Genomic DNA, 20,835 nt, shown 5'->3' with positions numbered 1-20,835 from the left:
CTGTTCTTTAATGGTACCCTTTTGGTCCCAAGTATTTGAGGTGTGATTCCTCAGGCATACTGAGATCCCAGGCCCTTTTATTGAAATCATTTTTCTGCTTCTACTCCTGATTTTCTTTCATCTTCTTTGTTTCATTGTCATGAGATTTCAGCAAGCTATCAATAATTGGTAAATTAGATCTGATTCTTCTTCCCATTAACAGCTAAACTGGAGAAAAGCCATTCTCCAGAGGTGCACTTCAGTAAACCAGTAACATTTTATACACATCACCCCCACCGTCAAAAGTCTTTTTTATAAGGTTCTTTACTGTCTGTCTAAACCTTTCCACAAATCCATTTGATTGGGGGTAATTTGGACTTGATGTTTTGTGATGAAAATCCCAATCTCTGGCAAATCGTCTAAAATCTGCATTGGAAAATTGCAGCCTGTTATCGTTAAAGACTTCATCTGAAATTCCATGACTGGAGAAGATTCCCTTCGTGCCAGCTATCAATTAGTAACTATTAGTACTGTGTGGTGTGCAAATTTCTGGATAGAGAGAATCATAATCTGTAACTATTAAATAATCCTTTGATTGCCAGGTAAATAAATCAGTGCCTACCTTCTCATAAGGCCTTTGTGGAAATGGATTCACTTGACGTTTCTTCATTTGGGATCTGCAGCATTTTGAAAAATGAATATTTTTCTCACGTTTATGATAGAGTTTGCCAAAGGCAACACACTGTTTGGGGCCATGTTGTGATCCACACTATTCGCATGACCATCTGTACCCAGTCTTGGTTTTCATAGTGCATCATTCCACTCTTTGATTTGACCTATTCTGGTTATATTGTTTTGTATTTAGTAAATGAATAACCCCTTCTGGTGAATTCAGCCCTTCGGCTCGTGCTTTCTGTTTCTGCTGCCCTGCATATTTGGAGAACTTTTTTCTAAAGTTAAGCCTCCTTCATGGAACAGTCTTTCTATCAACACATTATCTTTAATGCCACAAATTATTCTGTTTCTGACCACATGTTTTACTGAGTTTCCTTAACTCTGTGACATATTGCTCTATGGTATCATCCATTTTTTGCATGCATGTAAAAAATTTCAGTGTCAAAGAATTTCATTCCTTTGTGGCGTGCAATGTTCTTCAAATTTAGTCAGTATTTTATTACTTCATGCTTTCATCATCTTCTAACTTAAAGTTGTTAAGTTGCTTCCTCCCCAACAACATGAAACAGGATTGTTGATTTCCCTTTATCATTTTTTTCCTCTGCCCCTATTACTGCTAAATACAATTCAAATCTCTGATTTTTTTTTTCAGTTTTCTGCAACATTGCCTGACCATTGCAGGCTGGATGGAAGTTGCAACACATTCATTTTTGGCTTTTCCCCACCCATATTAAGCTAGTCAAGAAACTATTCTGCTCACCAAATACATGCAAAAACTCTGTGCCTGGTGCTCCACAGTCTTCTCTGGTGCCTCCCTTTTTCTCTGCTTTCAGTTTCAAACACAGTAGTTAACTTCAAAATTACTGCAGTTTCCACCTCATTGAGCACTTCTGACACCATGTAACAATCTTGGGGTTCATTAAATAACAATGAATGAGAAAGGAATAAAACATTAATAAAACAAACTGGAGAGCGTCTCTGGTGAACTGCTGTACATAACCATGTGGTGTTCCCAATCCCCACCTCCAGAGCACATCTCCAAATTTCTATGTTCATAATACTGTCCCTTATAAGGGAATGTCTTTAAATTATAATCTTCTACAAACATATCTCTGTACACCTAACACACTGAAAAAAGTTCAAGAAACGTTCATGTTCTGGGCCACGAAACTCGAAGCAGCACAGGTCCAGCAGGAGTACTCTGAGACAAACGAGGCTTACTCACAGCTGTGAGTTACTGGCTTTACTGAAGGTTACTGACCCACCCAACGGGGACTCGAAGCGTTGAGGTCACGAAGGCGGGGAACCCAGCACACTGGAGCTCTGCCTGGGACGGAGTCCAACGGAAGGGTAGACAGTCAGCGTTAATAAGCACTACACAAAAACAGCTCATGAATATAGAATTAGTGCTTCTTAAAGGGGGGCTTTCTACTACCTGGCGAAGGGCCATGCAAAGCAGCTATGTCCTTCAAGAACTATCTATATCCTGCAATAACACAGCAGCTGTGTCCTTCAAGAACTATCTCCTACAATAACAAAGCAGCTATCTATGTCCCGCAGTAACCTCTCAGCTTGAGAAAGTGAAAGTTCTCTAGCTAGGCCATAACAAAGTCTTCTGCAGTCCCTTACAGTTCATCTCTATGAAAATATGAACTTTGATATTTCCATTGCTGGGAAAACTATGATTCATCTAACGAGTAAGTGCTGGTTGAGCAAATCAATCCTGCCTTGATTTTTATACACAACTTTTCTATGAATTTTAATTTTCTCTTCTTCATTGCACATGCTCATTTGTGATATGTGAAATAGACAAACTGAATATGTCCAGAAAAGTTATCAAAATACTTTTTGTATTTTCTATGCCAGGAGAACAACTGCAGTGTGAAACGATGCAAGACAGTTTCAAAAGATTCTCCCATAAGGGTTCATATTGTGAATCATAGAATCAAAGAGGATTAGGATTGGAAGAGACCTCAGGAGATCATCTAGTCAACCCCCCTGCTCAAAGCAGGATCAATACCCAACTAAATCAGAGCCAGGGTTTTGTCAAACTGGGCCTTAAAAACCTCCAAGGATGGAGATTCCACCACCTCCCTAGGTAACCCATTCCATTGCGTCACCACCCTCCTAGTGAAATAGTGTTTCCTAATATCCAACCTAGACCTCCCCCACTGCAACTTGAGAACATTGCTCCTTGTTCTTTCATCTGCCACCACTGAGAACAGCTGAGCTCCAACTTATTTGGAACCCCCTTTCAGGTAGTTGAAGGCTGCTATCAAATCGCCCCTCACTCTTCTCTTCTGCAGACTAATCAAGTCCAGTTCCCACAGCCTCGCCTCATAAATCATGTGCCCGAGCCCCCTGATCAATTTTGTTGCCTTCCACTGGACTATTTTTTCTGTAGTGGGGGGCCCAAAACTGGATGCATCACTCTAGATTTGGCCTCACCAGTGCCAGATAGAGGGAAATAATCACTTCTCGATCTGCTGGCAATGCTCCTACTAATGCAGCCAAAATTCCGTTAGCCTTCTTGGCAACAAGGGCACATTGCTGACTCATATCCAGCTTCTCATTTACTGTAATTTCTAGATCCTTTTCTGCAGAACTGCTGCTTAGCCAGTCGGTCCCCAGCCGGTAGCGGTGCATGGGATTCTTCCTTCCCAAATGCAGGACTCTGCACTTGTCCTTGTTGAACCTAATCAGATTTCTTTTGGCCCAATCCTCCAATTTGTCTAGGTCACTCTGGACCCTATCCCTACCCTCCAGCATTTCTACCCTCCCCACAGCTTAGTGTCATCTGCAAACTTGCTGAGGGTGCAATCCATCCCATCATCCAGATAATTAATAAAGATGTTGAACAAAACCGGCCCCAGGACTGACCCCGGGGCACTCTGCTTGATACCAGCTGCCAACTAGACATCAAGCCGTTGATCACTACCTCTGAGCCCGACAATCTAGCCAGTTTTGTATCCACCTCATAGTTCATTCATCCAATCCATACTTCTTTTAACTTGCTGGCAAGAATACTGTGGGAGACCGTATCAAAAGCTTTGCTAAAGTCCAGATATATCACGTCCACTGCTTTCCCCATATCCAGAGAGCCAGTTATCTCATCATAGAAGGCAATCAGGTAGGTCAGGCATGACTTGCCCTTGGTGAATCCATGTTCACTGTTCCTGATCACCTTCCTCTCCTCCAAGTGCTTCAAAATGGTTCCTTGAGGACCTGCTCCATGATTTTTCTAGGGACTGAGGTGAGGCTGTAGTTCCCATTCCCATTCTTCCCTTTTTTAAAGGTGGGCACTATATATATGAACAACCTTTGTAAATGCTCTTTATATTGTTCATCTCCTATATTCAGTGAACAGTTCATGTATAGAACTCTTTCAGTAATTAGAAGTTATATTAACACAATTTTCTGAACTATAATGGAATGTGTAGTCTAAAATAAGCTCAAACTTTTAAGATACCTAAGAAATTGTGGGATAAAAAGGGGTAATTTTAAATTGTTGGGCACAAAGTCATTATATTTTTTAAATTACTAAAAATATTTAGTCCAGAGAAACAAGAAATGGCAGGCCAGCTCTTACTAACAGTATCTCTTATTGCCAGCTCAGAGGTATGCCTTTCACAATTTTAGTCACAGGGATTCTTTTGCATACTTCAGGAAACTCCATGATTGAGACTAAGCTCTCAATTGAGAGAGCTCTTTTATTGCTGAAGGAAAAGAAAACATTAAACAAAACAACACAGGTGGCAGAATACATTTTCTTTTGTATGTTTTTTTTTCTGTAGAGAGCTTCTATAAGTGGAGCCGCCTTTGGTTTTGCATTTTTTTCTTGGTAAATTGAAACAAAGGTCTTTTCCCCCAAAATTATCAATAAACCAGTAACTATGAAATTTTGCAAATGTGCAAAATAATTTTGTTTAAGGAAGAATGTGTCCTGTTGGTTACTAGTAATAATAAGAGTTTATACTTGAGCAAAGTAAGAAATCTTAACTAAATCCTATGAAATTGAAGAAAATATTTCAGTTACTTAGAAGAAGCCATTTAAGCATCTGTTTTAAAACAGGACAATTACAGATATGAAGAATCTTGTATCCAATTAAATCCCACTATTTCTTTGTTTATCAAAATGTAGCTACTGTCTCCTCTCCAGGAACACATAGTCTAACCATGTGGTCATTTAAATTGTTGTTAACAACATTGTTGATTCTTTATAACCGATTTTAGAAGGATGATTCTTTTTGTCTTCCTTAGTTGGGTGAGGGAGTTCCATGAGCATAGCTAATAATTAATTAATTTTCCATTAATTTAAATATTCTATATTTAAATAGCTTCTTACTTTAGTAATTAGTTTAACAAGATCATTAGATTCCATGTTGGTTGTCAAGGTTCCTTCCCCACTCTGAACTCTAGGGTACAGATGTGGGGACCTGCATGAAAACCTCCTAAGCTTACTTTTACCAGCTTAGGTTAAAACTTCCCCAAGGTACAAACTATTTTACCCTTTGCCCTTGGACTTTCGCTGCCACCACCAAATGTCTAACACCGGTTACTGGGAACGAGTTCGTTTGGAAATGTCTTTCCCCCGAAAATCCTCCCAAATCTTACATCCCCTTTCCTGGGGAAGGTTTGATAAAAATCCTCACCAATTTGCATAGGTGAACACAGACCCAAACCCTTGGATCTTAAGAACAATGAAAAAGCATTCAGTTTCTTAAAAGAAGAATTTTAATAGAAGGAAAAGTAAAAAGAATCACCTCTGTAAAATTAGGATGGTAAATACCTTACAGGGTAATTAGATTCAAAACATAGAGAATCTCTCTAGGCAAAACCTTAAGTTACAAAAAGATACAAAAACAGGAATCTACATTCCATTCAGCTTATTTTCTCAGCCATTTAAAGAAAACAGAATCTAACACATATCTAGCTAGATTACTTACTAAGTTCGAAGACTCCATTCCGGTTCTGTCCCCGGCAAAAGCATCACCCAGACCCTTTGTTTCTCCCCCCTCCAGCTTTTGAAAGTATCTTGTCTCCTCATTGGTCATTTTGGTCAGGTGCCAGCGAGGTTATCCTGGCTTCTTACCCTTTACAGGTGAAAGGATTTTTCCTCTGGTCAGGAGGGATTTTAAAGGTGTTTACCCTTCCCTTTATATTTATGACATTGGTATATAAAGAATGTTACCATTTATATGGTATCATTTATACAGCAGTTATCTTAGGAGCTATGCATTTAGTAACATATTTGCAAGTACGCATTTTACAAAGGTGTTTCACATCTCAATATTGAAGAAATAAAACATTTCCAACGATACATGTTTTTTCTAGAGGCTTTTCTGAATGATGCTTTTAGAGGAATTATCAAATTCGTTTCAACAAGGATATTTCTAAAATTCTTTGTGTAGGTTTATTGGGAAGTTTTTCTGGGTAGGTGAAAAGCCCACTTTACACCTATATTTATTGTTCTACTAGCACAATCCTTTTCACAAGCAGGTCTTTTCCTAAAACATGAATGTTTTACATGGTTTGTTTTCCTAAGATAAGGGTTACATTTGTACCAGACTGGTATCTTATACAGAGGGAGATGTTCTGGTCTAGATAAAACAATGAGGAGTAAGATACTCTTAAGGCTAATAAACGTGGCTTTATGGCTAAGGTGGGGTTATCTTCCTGACATTTATTTGTCCTTGGGCACAGAAAGCAGAAACCTCCTGCAATTTCTTCTATCAACCTGAATATTTTATAACATAAATAACTAAATCATACACAGATATTGTAATATTTTCAAGCATCCTGACTATGGCATACTTGTAGTTATATCTTATTGTTCAGTAAAGATGCTAACAAGTTTATAATGACGTAATAATAATAATAAATTTTAATAATGTTACTAATATTTTGCATCAATATTGAGGTCTGTCCTCCATAAAATTCAAAGAATGAGCTGCATTTCCAGATCTATTGCATCTGTCATCCTAAACAAAATCTGTATTACTTATGTGACTTACTAAGCACAAGGACATAGTAATCTGCCCTATAATGGCCTCTCAAAATGACAGTGCCAAATGGCTTTGTGAAGGTCAAGTCTGATTTAAATTGTTGATGAATTAGGAGCTAATTCAGTATGATTGAATATTAATATGAAACTACAGTTTAAAGCTTAATGAGCACAGTAATGAACTGGATAAAATACTTTTTCTTTGAACCTCATGTTGATGTTTAAAACTACTAATATATTGATAATTTGTAATAGCTACTTTTTATGTAAAAGTTTATGTTGGCTAACAGTCATTTGTTGATTTGATTCTCAGCTCTACAATATAACACAATGGGTGATCTATCAAACTTGATGTCATCAAACTGGAACGACAGTTTTATACAAATCAATAATAAATTTAGAGAAGAAAAAAGCAATTAACATCTTATGAACTACACCCACTGAGATAAGCATTCCAATTAGAAATTTCATTATTTCCCCAGTCCATTTTATGTTGAATACTGGGTTTTATTGCCAAATACCTCACAGCCAGATTGGAAACAAGCCACAACTGTCAAAGTATAACCGCTCTGGCTATTTGAATCTTTTACATTGTGATGTTTCTCATGAAAATTTAATGAAGACAGTGCATTCAAAGAAATTCTGTGCATAAGGGGGATGGATGGAATTTAATTACCCTTATTAAAAATAAGAAAAGAAAGCTCTTTACATACTCCATCCTATTAGTATGCAAGATAGATTATCTTTGTTGTGCACTTGTGTATATGAAAAAGCGGCTCTGGAGTGTTCTTTATGAGCCAAGAAGGAACAGAAAGGTCATGCAAATGCATTAAAGTGCTTTCTGCATTGCACAAGTCAAACCTTGTCAGTTATTCCCAAGGTAAAGGCTTCACATCTGATAAATGATTATTAAATTTAGATTTCTTTGGTAAGAGCTTATAGCAAGTACTTCAGCACTGTAAGCCTTTGACACTCATTGCTGATTGGTGGAGATATTGGCTCTGAAGAGAGATGGAAACTTGCAGTAAAATAGTGACTACTGTACCAGAGCAATATTTATATGTATTTGTGATTCCAGTGATTAAATAGCCCTAGGGAGATAGCTGTCACTGGAGAATGTGAAGAATTGTCAGGTATTCAAGGATAACCAGATGTAAGTTTTTCAAAAGGCTCTGAAAGCTTTACTGAAACTACTTAAAAAGATCACACAATTTTATACAAAGAAAGCAATGTAGTTAATATTGGACAATTCCTAATAAATTATTTTAGTCTCGTAAAAAATTACTCGTCAATAGCTGCCAAGCACAGCATTTGATAATAAAGCATGTATTATATAGTAGCTATTGATTTTTTTTCACTTTTCTTTTTGAGACAAAGAGCAGCTCTATAATTGTAAAAACATCTGTTAAACCTTTACCACAGTAAAGAACAAGCTGATGTAATTTCAAAAGATTATTATAATTAACATAGCCTGATTTGTCAGGTATTCTCTGTCCCTACTATGTTTCCAGTGTTACCTCCTAGACTATCAGGCACCTAGAAACCTGTGTGTTTGATTGCTGTTTATATAATAAATTCCAGTTGGGGTTTTAAGGAACCCAAGGGAGTTGGCATCCAACTCCCATGTAACTTCAAGGGATGACTAACTTACATAGCTTCCTTTGAAATCCCCACCTTCTATCTCCTAATGCCCCACAAAACACTCAGATGAAAACCCCATTTCTACACACTGATATTATTACATACTCTTCAAATGAAATTCACTGCTGTGCAGAGACCCAACACAACGTATGTGTATCACTTACGTCCCTCCTAGGACCTATAGTGATGCCTGAAGTGGAACTTAAGTGGTACATAGGGCTCTATACAGAGTTGAATTTCACCCACGGGGAAGGAATGAGTTAATAGAACTTGCAAAAAAAAAAAACCAACAACAACACAGCTATATTAAGCTCAAAAACAGGCTCACACTCTGAACCTTATTTATTATTATTTAGGGCTGTCAAGTGACTAAAAAAATGTATCACCATTAATCGCGCTGTTAAAAAATAATAGAATACCATTTATTTAATTTTTTTATATTTTCTACATTTTCAAATGTATTGATTTCAATTACAACACAGAATACAAAGTGTACAGTGCTCACTTTGTATTTATTTTTATTACAAATATTTTGCACTGTACAGAAAAAAAATAGTATTTTTCAATTCACCTAATACAAATTCAGTAGTGCACTCTCTTTATTCTGAAAGTTGAACTTACAAATGTAGAATTATGTACAAAAAAACTGCATTCAAAAATAAAACAATGTCAAACTTTAGAGCCTACATGTCCACTTGTCCTACTTCTTGTTCAGCCAATCCCTAAGAAAAACAAGTTTGTTTACATTTGCAGGAGATAATGCTGCCCACTTCTTGTTTACAATGTCACCTGAAAGTGAGAACAGGCGTTTTCATGGCATTGTTGTAGCCAGTGTCACAAGTTATTTACATGCCAGATGTGCTAAATATTCATATGTCCCTTCATTCTTCAGCCAGCGTTTCAGAGGACATGCATCCAACCTGAGGACTGGTTTTGCTCGATAACAAAGCAGTGCGGATCAATGCATGTTCATTTTCATCATCTGAGTCAGATGCCACCAACAGAAGGATAATTTTCTTTTTTGGTGGTTCAGGTTCTGTAGTTTCTGCATTGGAATGTTGCTCTTTTAAGACTTCTGAAAGCATGCTCTGCACCTCATCCCTCTCAAACTTTGGATGGCACTTCAGATTCTTAAACCTGGGGTCTAGTGCTGTAGCTATCTTTGTGTTTTGTCAAATCTGAAGTTAAAGTATTGTGACAGGGTCAGGCTAGATGGCTATAGGAGAATAATAGAAAGCAGATATATTAGCCCCAGGCTAAGTAGGTCCCTTTTCCCTGGGTAAGGTAACAGGGAAGGTTCCAGAACAATCAGGAACCTTCTAGAGACAATTAAGACAGGCTGATTAGAACACCTGCAGCCAATCAAGAAGCTGCTAGAATCAATTAAGGCAGGCTACTCAGGGCATCTGGGTTTTAAAAAGGAGCTCACTTCAGTTTGTGGTGTGTGTGTGAGGAGCCGGGAGCAAGAGGCACTAGGAGCTGAGAGTGAGAACACGGATTGTTGGAGGACTGAGATGTACAAGCATTATCAGACACCAGGAGAAAGATCCTATGGTGAGGATAAAGAAGGTGTTGGGAGGAGGCCATGGGGACGTAGCCCAGAGAGTTGTAGCTGTCGCACAGCTACTCCAGGAGGCTCTTTAGACAGCTGCATTCCACAGAGCCCTGGGCTGGAACCCGGAGAGGGCGGGCCTGGGTTCCCCCCAAATCCTCGCAACTCCTGGTCAGACACAGGAGGAGTTGACCTGGACTGTGAATTCAGAAAAACGGCCAAGCTGAGGACTGCCGTCAAGCTCCAAAGCGACCAATAAGCACAAGACCCACCAAGGTAGAGCAGGAACTTTGTCACAGTATTCTTAAATCAAACAACATATGCTGGGTCATCATCCGCGACTACCATAACACAAAATATATTGCAGAATGTGGGTAAAAGCATGGAGCAGGACATACAGTTCTCCTCTAAGGAGTTCAGTCACAAATTTAATTAACACATTTTTTCTTTAACAAGCATCATCAGCATTGAAGCATGTTCTCTGAAATGGTGGTCAAAGCATGAAGAGGTGTATGAGTGTTTACCATATCTGGCACATAAATACCTTGCAATGCCAGCTACAAAAGTGCTATGCAAACACCTGTTCTCACTTATAGGTGACATTGTAAATAAGAAGCGAGCAGTATTATCTCCCATAAATGTAAACAAACTTGTTTCTCTTAGGGATTGGCTGAACAAGAAGTAGGACTGAGTGGACTTGTAGGCTCTGAAGTTTTTACCTTGTTTTATTATGAAGTGCAGTTATGTAACAAAAAATCTACATTTGTAAGTTGCACTTTCACAATAAAGAGATTGCACTTCAGTACTTGTATGAAATGGATTGAAAATACTATTTCTTTTGTTTGTCATTTTTACTGTGTAAATATTTGTAATAAAAAATAACAATATAAAGTGGGCACTGTACACTTTATCTTCTGTGTTGTAATTGAAATCAATATATTTGAAAATGTAGAAAAATATGTAACAAATTTCAATTGGTATTCTATTTAACAGTGTGATTAAAACTGTGATTAATCACAATTATTTTTTTTACATTTAATCACGTGAGTTAATTGTGATTAATCAACAGCCCTATTATTATTATTTTATTTGTTTGTATTTCAGTAGTGCATAAGGGGTCCCAATCAGGGAGCAGCACCTCATTGTGCTATGCATAATAGCTGCATAATAAAAGTCAGTCCCTGCCCCAAAGAATTCAGAGTTTAGGCACAGGATTACGAGACCACAGACAGAAAGAGCATCTTACAGCATGAGTCCTTTGTTTAAAAGAAAGTGGCAGATTTACTAATTTAAGGAAACTATGGCAGATTTACTAATTTAAGGTGTGATTTCATAAGTTTTGATAATTCCAAGTCACTTCTTAGATTGGAAATCTATAGGGAAAGGACCAGTGCTACAAAAAGTAATATTAATGATTCAGCAAGTGGTATTCTACTTTCGTAGTGTCTTATCCTGAGATGTGCTGAACAACTACAACTCCCAGATTTAACTGGAAATTGAAGATGTTCAGTACATTTTAGGATGACACCCTTACTAGAGAGGCAATGTTGAAGATGCTGTCATTTGATTGATATGAAAAAAACTGAAGTCCTGATCCTACAGTACTTTTTGTAAGAGAAGTAAATTTCTGTTTGGATTATGACATATTATCTATTTAACTTCTCCAAGAATGTTAAATTAGTTATGCTCAACTACTGGTATACAGCTTAGCTTGTCGTATTAAATAGTTTTTGTGTTCCACCCCGGAAGTGGGAAAAGCAATTAATATATATTACAGATGAACTGGAGCCTAAACCACAACATGGAATGTGAACTTTCTCAGATTTCAGAGGGCTCAGGGTCAAGAATAAAATCCCTGCTAGTTAATCTCTCCTCACACATTTGGTCCTTTCTATTTTAGGTTTGGGTATAACTGCAATCTTATGATTGGTCTCATGAGATTTCCTCTATTTTGGATAGAAATTAGACAGATTCCTTCAAGAACAGCTCATGAGATTTCAGCACCATTGAATCCAAATCTTACTCTATTTCTGATTCAGCTTTGAACTTGAACCCCAAACCCTAGCCTTAACCTAATACAGACTCAGGGTATATCTTCACTACCCGCCGGATCGGCAGGCAGCGATCGATCCAGTGGGGATAGATCTATTGCATCTAGTCTAGACGTGATAAATCGACCCCCGAGCACTCTCCCATCAACTCCTGTACTCCAGTGCCACGAGAGGCGCAGGCAGGGTTGACGAGGGAGTGGCAGCAGTCTACTTACCGCAGTGAAGACACCACGGTAAGTCGATCTTAAGTACATTGACTTCAGCTAGGTTATTCACGTAGCTGAGTAAGTCGTGTAACTTAGATCACTCCCCCTTCCCCCAGTGTAGACCAGGGCTTAAGCACCACAATCTTTGGCAATCTTTAAGGTGTAATAAACTTCATAAAATTCCCATAAGATCTGTGTATGGAGAGTGGAATCCTGGCCCCACTGAAGTCAGCAGAAGTTTTGTCATTGACTTCAGTAGGACCAGGGTTTCAACTCTAGGTTTTTATACACCATGCCCATTACCGTAGTACCTGAGTGCTTTTTATGAAAGATACTATATATATACATTCAAAATCATAATGATTATTCTATGTATCTATCCTAGCTGTAGCACCTGAGCTCCTTATAAATATTTTAATGTATTCAACCCCACAACACTCCTCTGGGGTAGTAAAGTGCTATTATTGCCATTTTGCATATGAGGAATTGAGACAGCATCAAAATTACTTGCCCAAACTCACAGGCAAAGGAGGAAATTGAACGTGGGTCTTCCAGGTCCCAGGCTAATGCCCTAACCACTAGTCAACATTCTACATACATTAAAGAGGACACATTCAAGAGGAACAGTGTTGGTATGATAATGCCTCACCTTGCACAGATGATTGGGTGTTTAAAGAATGTGCATAATACATAGTGGGCCAGATCCTCAGCTATGCCAATTTGAGACATGGTACATCTGATGGAAAGCTGTCTCTGAGCCACCTTTATGCTCCTCTGATTCTAGGCTGACAACACCTGGGATAATATAGAACAGTTCAAGTGGGAGCTGCTCTTAGTTATGCTGGCTGCTGTGGTCCCATAGGAGCCACTAGAGCATCTGAGGATCACATGACATGCGTGGCTCTCTGCTTCACCCCCTTCTACTCTGGAAGACTTTAGCTGCCACTTCAATGCAAAGCAGCTAGAGCTGTGACTATAAATCTGGGCCTGTATGTTGTACACGTATGAGTTTTTATATAACAAATGTGAAAGATTGTTATAAAACCAGACTTTTTTTCCTTTTCAGAGGATCAAATTCCTCGTGGTTTTCCCACCATTGATATGGGCCCCCAGTTGAAGGTGGTCGAACGCACTCGCACAGCCACTATGTTATGTGCAGCCAGCGGCAATCCTGATCCTGAAATAACTTGGTTCAAAGATTTTTTACCTGTTGACACAAGCAACAACAATGGACGTATCAAACAATTACGATCAGGTAGGGTCTCGTTACTGTTTCCACTAACGCCCAGAGTTGTTCTCTTACACTATTTTTTATTTATTTATAGGTAAAAATTTCTCTTCCTCTTCTCTTTTCTGTGTTACTGAGTGTGTTGTCCATGTCTGTGATGCTGTCATAGCCTGTTCCAGAGTCCGTGTGTGTGTGTGTGTGTGTGTGTGTTTTGCAGCTTCTGTTCACTCCACATTGCTCACTGCTGTGACTGTATTTTTGATATTTTTTTTCTTTACTGCTTTTCTGCAGTATTTGACGGATCCATTTTCTCCTCTTTCTTTCTTTCTTTCTTTCTTACCTTTTTTTTCCCCACAAATTTATTTCAACATTGGACTTCATTCAGAACTTTCAAGGAGTGCCAATGATTATATTCATCAAAACCAAAACTTTCATATTTCGACACTAAACATATTCAATAAAAGTGTGTTTTGTGCTGTCTTTTCCACATTTGAAGCCACCAAAGATTAGCCAGTTTGGACACAACTTCTTTCCTCTCACTAATACATAAAACACAGTACTTTTTCCCAGGTATAACCATACCTTTAGAAAAAAGCGTGAGTGGGTAAAAAAAGTCCTTGGGTAACCTATGAAAAAAGGGCTATTTGCATTTTTCCAACACATTTAGCCACAGTAGTGTGCGCCCACGCTAAAGCTTTCTGAATCCTACATTGTCTGGATCTACAGAAGTCTGCTTTTGGTGTAGACTCCAGCTTTTGCTTCTCTCTCTTTGCCCGTTGCACTTCCCTAATAGTCCTTTCACCCCCCACCCTTCCCACCTTAGTTTATTCTTTTGCTCTCGTTAGATTTAAAAAAAAAGATAACTCTAAATTCATTAAGTTTAAAGCTTATCCCCAAATAATATAATGGGGCGATAATAAGCCTTTTGCCTTGGCAATGATAGTGATATTGCTGTAGAATCTAAGTTGTTTAAATCACCTGTCTTCCCAGAATTCTCAGCTTTTGACCTGTCCTGTGATGTTAAATCGTCTTGTTAACTGACTCTTTGCTTGTTGTCAGCAGAACTGTGTAAATTAACCTACTGTTAATGTAAATTAAGAATTAATTTTCACATGTGACGTAGATTATTTAGTATATAAAGTTTTAACTGAAAACTTTGTGCCAAATTATAAGGAATATAATAATATTTTTATGCTGTCTTTCTTCTCTCCGTATTTAAATCTCCAGAATCTATTGGTAAGTGCTTAGTTCTGAAGCGCACTTCACCCCCACTAATTTCCATATTCAGAATATTATTATTATATTACTATGATGATTATTATTCTTAAAATGCATGGCATGCATTTTACTAACAGTCAGTGTAGTCACCAGATCTCCGTAGTGGCGCACACACACACACCTCCACAGAAATGTTGTATCAATCATAGCAACGCCTGTCTAGAAGAAAGAGTACACAAGTATCACATAGAGTGCAGTGAATGCCATAATCCAACTTAAACTGCAGTGTTTGTTTCCAGATAGCCTTCAGTGTATCCTCTCTCTCTTTCTCTCTCTATCTATATATATATAGATATATATAGATATATATATACACCCTTAAATAGAATATCCAATATTTTCCTAAACTATGTATTAAATACATTATTGTAAAGTATTTCTTTAAGGATGTGAGGCATATACGATATATTTCTAACCCTTTATAACCAAACACTTAAGAACTCAGATGCTTCTCTGAGAGTGGCAATGCTGCTTTTTGTGGCCTTTGCCCTTTGTGGTACAGTGCAACTTGCTTTTATAATCTAATAATACTATATAATATATTCCTGTTTTAAAAGTATAGTAATTCAAGTTTTTTTTAAGACCTTATTTAATTCTGTAAATCTAATTTGATTCTTCTTCCAAAGCCCTAGCCTCCTTCTTCTCGTACTAATGCTTCTTCTTTCTAATCTTATTTGCATTCATATTATCCACCCAGGTGGTACACCAATAAGAGGTAAGAGTGCTGAACTAACGTTCACAGAATGATCTTACTCATTCTTTCTGTCCTTTCATCCTTCTCATCTTTGTCCTGTTAAAAACAACAATGTCCATCATCTTTATTTTTTCCTTTATTCTGTTTGGTTATGATCAGTGATTTTCATGTTGTGATCTTTATTTCCACTTCCCTTTTCCTTTCCCTTATTTTGTTTTTTCATTTTTGGAAAAGATATTTTTAATTTGTGATATGCTTCAAAGAAAGCATATCCAGGTCTTTTGGCCATAGCCCAGTCACAGCGTACCATTTGTCCCTCTTTTTTTCTTTTTTCTTTTTTCTTCTTCTTCTTCTTCGTCTTCTTTTTTCTTTTCTCTTTCTTTTTTTTTTTTGTTCAACTAGAACAAAAAAAAAGATCATTTTTTTCTTCCTTAGCTGTTCTTGTTCTGGACCAAAGGCAAGGTGGTCTGGAGAACAGTTGCAGACATGCAGAAGACAACATGGAATATCTTCTTTTTGTCTTTATCTTTCAAAAAAGGTTTTTCGTTTTTGTTGTTCTCCAATTCTTTTTTTCTTTTAACTTCATAAAGTTGAAAATGGTTTTCCCGCCCTACAAGATTACAGCAATGCATTTTTTTCCTTGTTGTTTTTTGTTTTTTTGTTTTTCTTGGATTTACCCCATCTCTGGATTTTTGGATCTTCTGATCTTCAGGCTTTGGAAATGAAAGGTTAATGAATTGTCATTCTTGGTGGTGTATGGTATTGCTGGTTTTTGATACTGTGACAAAAATGTTCACTTCTTTTATAATTCTTGTTTTGTATTTTTCTTGGGTTTTGTGACACCACACTGCTAATCCCACTCGTGGATTTTGATGGGTGTCTTAGGGGGGGCCCTCCTGAGGTCCTCAGCAGTGGTTGGTTGGTTCTTCCTTGTTGGCATAGACCATGCTTTTAAACTTTTTTTTGTCTTCTAATTCAACTGCTCTTTGTTTTTCAGCAAACGTACTAAAAGATTGTAAGTTGTGGCAAACCGTCTTTCTTTTCTTACCAATCTGCATGTCTTAAGGGAGTTTTATTTCTTTAAGAGAATATTTTGATAATTATAAATGACTAATGCAGTTTCTTTTTTTTTTCAACACTTTAAGCAGCGTTTTTGTTCTTGCTGCACATTTTGGCTTTCTTCAGCAGAAGACTTTCTTGAAACCCGTCCTGTCTTTTTTGAGAGTACCACCTTTTGCACTACTTTTGTTACAAAAAATAAACAAACTCAGAAAAATAGAAAACCCAACAACTTAATCTCTTTTGTTTTATTTAAAAGCCATACTTCCTTGAAGCAGTCTCACCCATCTTCATTTTAATGGTCGAGGGGGAAAAAACAGTATTGTTTAAAAAGTGATTTTTTTTGCCAAATGCAAATTGTTTCCTGTGCTAGCACTGATGATGTGAAAAAAATAATCTTTGTTTTTTTCATTGCATCATTTTCTGTCTGTGCACCTTAGCAAGAAAATGAACCGACGTTGAGTGGACCTTCGCATACAGGGCTTTTCATATTGTTAAGCGGTGTATAATTATGGATCTAGAAAACCTTCTCTGACCATCTCTTTGGCTATATATTTTATATTCATACAGGTGCCCTCCAAATTGAACTGAGTGAAGAATCTGACCAAGGCAAATATGAGTGTGTTGCAACCAACAGTGCGGGTACACGCTATTCTGCCCCTGCCAATCTATATGTCAGAGGTAGGAATGACATAACCCTGGCATCCACTCTTCATTCAGGCTCAGGGGGTGTTGAGATACTCTCAGAATCTGTGCAGTTAATTTAGTAATAAACAAACTGCTATGGTAAAAGTAACAGTAACGAAATATGTTTTAAAAGTTTAGACTTTTAAAGGGGATTAAAGAGGACAGGGATTTTTTTAAAAAGCACTCTTGAGTTCAATCTATCCTGTGACTTAAGGTTTGTAAGTATATTTACACTTTTACATCTTGGCTTCTATTTTTCCTGCATTGATTTAGACCCGTGCTTTGCATTTTTATTATTATTATTTTGTTTTGTTTCTTTTTTTTGTGTTTTCTTCTCAAACTCCTGAGGTAGTTGCTTGGTATGCTACTAATCAGCTCTGGGTGTAACTCCAAGGCAATGGGGTGTATGTCTACATAACCTCTGCTGCTGAGTTGCAAAGGAAAAGCTTTAAACTTTAAAATAATAAATGTAGAGCACAATTGTATATTCTTCTTCCTTTTCTATTTCTTCTTTACACACACACATCTCTCTCTTTCTCTCTCTATATATGTATTTTTTTATTTAAAAGTGTAATCCCTGCCACTGCAGTAATGAAGTTGGCTGTACTTTAAAAATTAATTGCTTGTCTATATGACAGGTATGAATTATGAGAATACATTCTTATTTCCCTGTACAGTAATAGAAATGATGAATTTTAAAATCTGTGAAAGTGTTCTTTTGATTTCAAACAGAAAGAAGTGGTTCCTTTTTGACAGTATTTCCAACAGCTGGTTCATGTAGCTTTCTCTACAATATAAAGCCTATGCTTTAATACCTATAATATATATATGTCTACAAACTAAGGGGATGCGGAAAATATGTGTGAAAGCTGAAACAGCTTTAGCTCATTACTGTAGTGTGGGTGATCTTACCAAAAATATCTAGCCTGATCTTGAAATTTTTGTTAGAAATAATGTTTCAATCAACCTTTTTTGTTTTCTTTTTTGTTTTGTTTGGGTGGTTTTTTGGCCCAAGAAAAGTTTCATGGCATCCTTAGAAAGTTGTTTGATCCTTTTTCCCTCCCTCAAAAAAATACTGACTTTCCTGTACTGCATGAAGCATGTGTACCTTTTTTATCCAAGGAAAATTTCAAAATAATGCTAGCTATTGTTTCTAACACCGTAATAGCAGCGAGAAATTGCTAACTTTTCAAGCTGACATAGGAAGGTTTAAATTAGAGCAAATAAAGATGTTCAAGTAGCAGTTGAAAGCCTTGATATGGCCTTTTTACTCTCTCTGTGTTTCCCTTGTTTTTCTCCTTTCCTCATTTCATTGTGTTCTGCATCAAACCCCCTACATCCCTCAGAGCTGCGAGAAGGTTGGTGTGTTTTTTACTTTTTACCCACCTTACAAAACTATTAATTAAACCAATAACAAAGAATACAAATGAAATGAATGTAGCTGCATTGTGGCCTTTTTTAAGTTAATGTTATGTTTAAGCAGAGAATGCCCTGGTCATGGCTTTTGATGCGTGCCAGTGTCTAACTGTTGTGCATGATGAGAATGAACTTTGGTGCATGGCAACCTGTAACTTTTAACACTAAGGTTTGGTAAACTTGGTCAGTGTTCCTGCTTTTTTCTTTTCCTTTAATTTCTTGTGTATATTGATGCCTGCTGTTCAAGAATGATTTCCCTGCAATTGCTTCTCTAAGCAGCCCAAGCATGAAAACTAAACTCCCCTCTGTTTAAAACAATTCTGTTTGATACTACAAATTCCACATTGCCTGCTTCTTGCTTTGTGTGGCCTCTGCATTGGCTGCTGAAGGCATGTTATGCCCTTTGCTTGTTTCCCCATGCCTGTCATTCACTCACGAGGCCATCGCAGTAAGCCCCTCTTGAGTCAATAGTAGTTCACCAAAATTTAACTAAATCCAGCAGAAAGGTTTCAAACTAATACAATGTTTATTCTGTTACTCATAGTGTCTTATTTTTTGGTTTTTGCTGATTAAAAATAATGTTTTACGATTAGCTTCTGGTTCATCAATCTCAAATAAATACAGTGCAGAGTACTTTGTCCAATTAAAGGCCTAAATACAAACCTACCTCTCTGTCACTTCTCCCTCTGCCTCCTCCTACACACATGTGCGCACACACAGAGAATATCTGAAGCAGGAACACTGATTTATTGTCGCCTGGTAATTTTTTCTCGGTGTTGTGTTTGCTTAACTATTAACTATTCTGTTAATGCGATGTCCTGCTATGTGTTTTCAATCAGCTGCTCCACATTTTGAATATAGAAAACCTCTAATATGACTAATCCTAGTAGTTTACTTTGCTTTCCTTACATGCAAACACAGTAGAATCCTGAATGTTAAATGTTCTGCCTTTTCCCCAGTGGCCTCACCTAATATATGCTTCATAACAACCTGAGCTTAATCTAATATCCTCCTCCCTCCAACCCTATCCTCCTTTAAATTCCTGTTTCTGTCAACCCATCCAACCCCCAGTTTTTAGTTTTATTCTTTCTCCCAATAAGTTTTCCTTTTTGGTTTTAGCAATTTTGTTTCTTTCTGTAATTTTGATTCTTCAACATTTTCCTGAGCATGATTCTCTACAGATTCTGTCATTTGCTTGCCTGCATGACCAAATCCAGTACTCATACTGGTTTTGCCTTGTTTCTTCTCCTGTGACTATATATATTTTTCTATGTTTGTTTCAGTGTTAGTGTGAGGTCTTGAGGCTGCATCCACTTTGAGTCTGAAAGCAAATCAAATTGCACTTTCAGTGTACTGTAGGTGATGTGTTTCAGGGCTGTGATGTGACAATGTGGTCCGGCACATTTATTCACATCAACTGGAAGTACGCAGCATTGAAGTTGGTTTTGGTACTCAACTCAAGCATGCTGTTAACCCTCCAGTTTTCTTCTGTGCATATTATATATATATAATATATATATAATATATATATAATATATATATATGCATACAAACTTCATGCATATATATATGTGTGTGTGTGTGTGTGTGTGTGTGTGTGTAACTTTTGCATGGTGTTTGTGTATTGTTAGTATATAGTTAGTCAATTGTGGGCCCCAGTAGGTCTGAATCAACTTTTGTATGAATGTGTCTAACGATATCAACAAGTAAATATAGTATAATTTACTTTGTGTGCAGACAATATACTTGTGTAGTCTGTATATTTTATTTTTTGGCAAATTGGAATAACGTTTAAAATGTTAAATTGTGTCTGTACAGTTCATGTAGTCAATATGCAAAACTCATTTTCCCTTTTTGTATATGTTATTACTTTTTTTGTGTTTTGTTCCAGTTCGCCGGGTCCCACCAAGGTTCTCTATCCCACCTACCAATCATGAGATCATGCCAGGAGGGAGTGTTAACATCACCTGTGTTGCCGTGGGGTCACCAATGCCATATGTGAAATGGATGCTGGGGGCTGAAGATCTGACGCCCGAAGATGATATGCCAATAGGGAGGAATGTCCTTGAGCTTAATGATGTCAGGCAGTCTGCAAACTACACTTGTGTTGCTATGTCCACCCTTGGTGTTATAGAAGCAATAGCACAGATAACTGTCAAAGGTACTTTATATATATAATCTGTGTATATGTAGACATGACTTGTTCTTTGTTTTTCTGACACAGTTGTTAAAAATTGATCACTTCCTTAAAGAAGAAGCTGATCTGTATTAGCTTTAGGCCAAATTCTGGCTCCAAGTAGCGGAATTGTATAGCGTAGGGTATAACTCGGCACCCAGGACTGTAAGTCACCTTGTTACCTACTGT

The 20,835-nt window shown here is 37.4% G+C and overlaps 1 protein-coding gene across 50 annotated transcripts in view; it reads left to right on the top strand.

Annotated features, from left to right (window-relative positions):
* PTPRD (protein tyrosine phosphatase receptor type D) overlaps positions 1-20,835 on the top strand; it is a 1,712,576-nt gene that overhangs the window by 1,485,270 nt on the left and 206,471 nt on the right. For 26 of the 50 annotated variants that reach the window (XM_043515489.1, XM_043515496.1, XM_043515490.1 and 23 more), the window contains 6 exons: positions 13,175-13,363; positions 14,564-14,572; positions 15,312-15,329; positions 16,938-17,048; positions 18,401-18,412; positions 20,362-20,631. In XM_043515489.1, the coding sequence (XP_043371424.1) occupies positions 13,175-13,363; positions 14,564-14,572; positions 15,312-15,329; positions 16,938-17,048; positions 18,401-18,412; positions 20,362-20,631 (609 nt within the window). The remainder of the gene's footprint in view (positions 1-13,174; positions 13,364-14,563; positions 14,573-15,311; positions 15,330-16,937; positions 17,049-18,400; positions 18,413-20,361; positions 20,632-20,835) is intronic. The other 24 variants (XM_043515533.1, XM_043515525.1, XM_043515519.1 and 21 more) reach the window with 6 other exon arrangements.

The sequence above is a fragment of the Dermochelys coriacea genome, chromosome 5, assembly GCF_009764565.3.
Source record: "Dermochelys coriacea isolate rDerCor1 chromosome 5, rDerCor1.pri.v4, whole genome shotgun sequence".
NCBI classification, from domain to species: domain Eukaryota; kingdom Metazoa; phylum Chordata; order Testudines; family Dermochelyidae; genus Dermochelys; species Dermochelys coriacea.
This window is presented reverse-complemented; position numbering and strand designations above follow the sequence as displayed.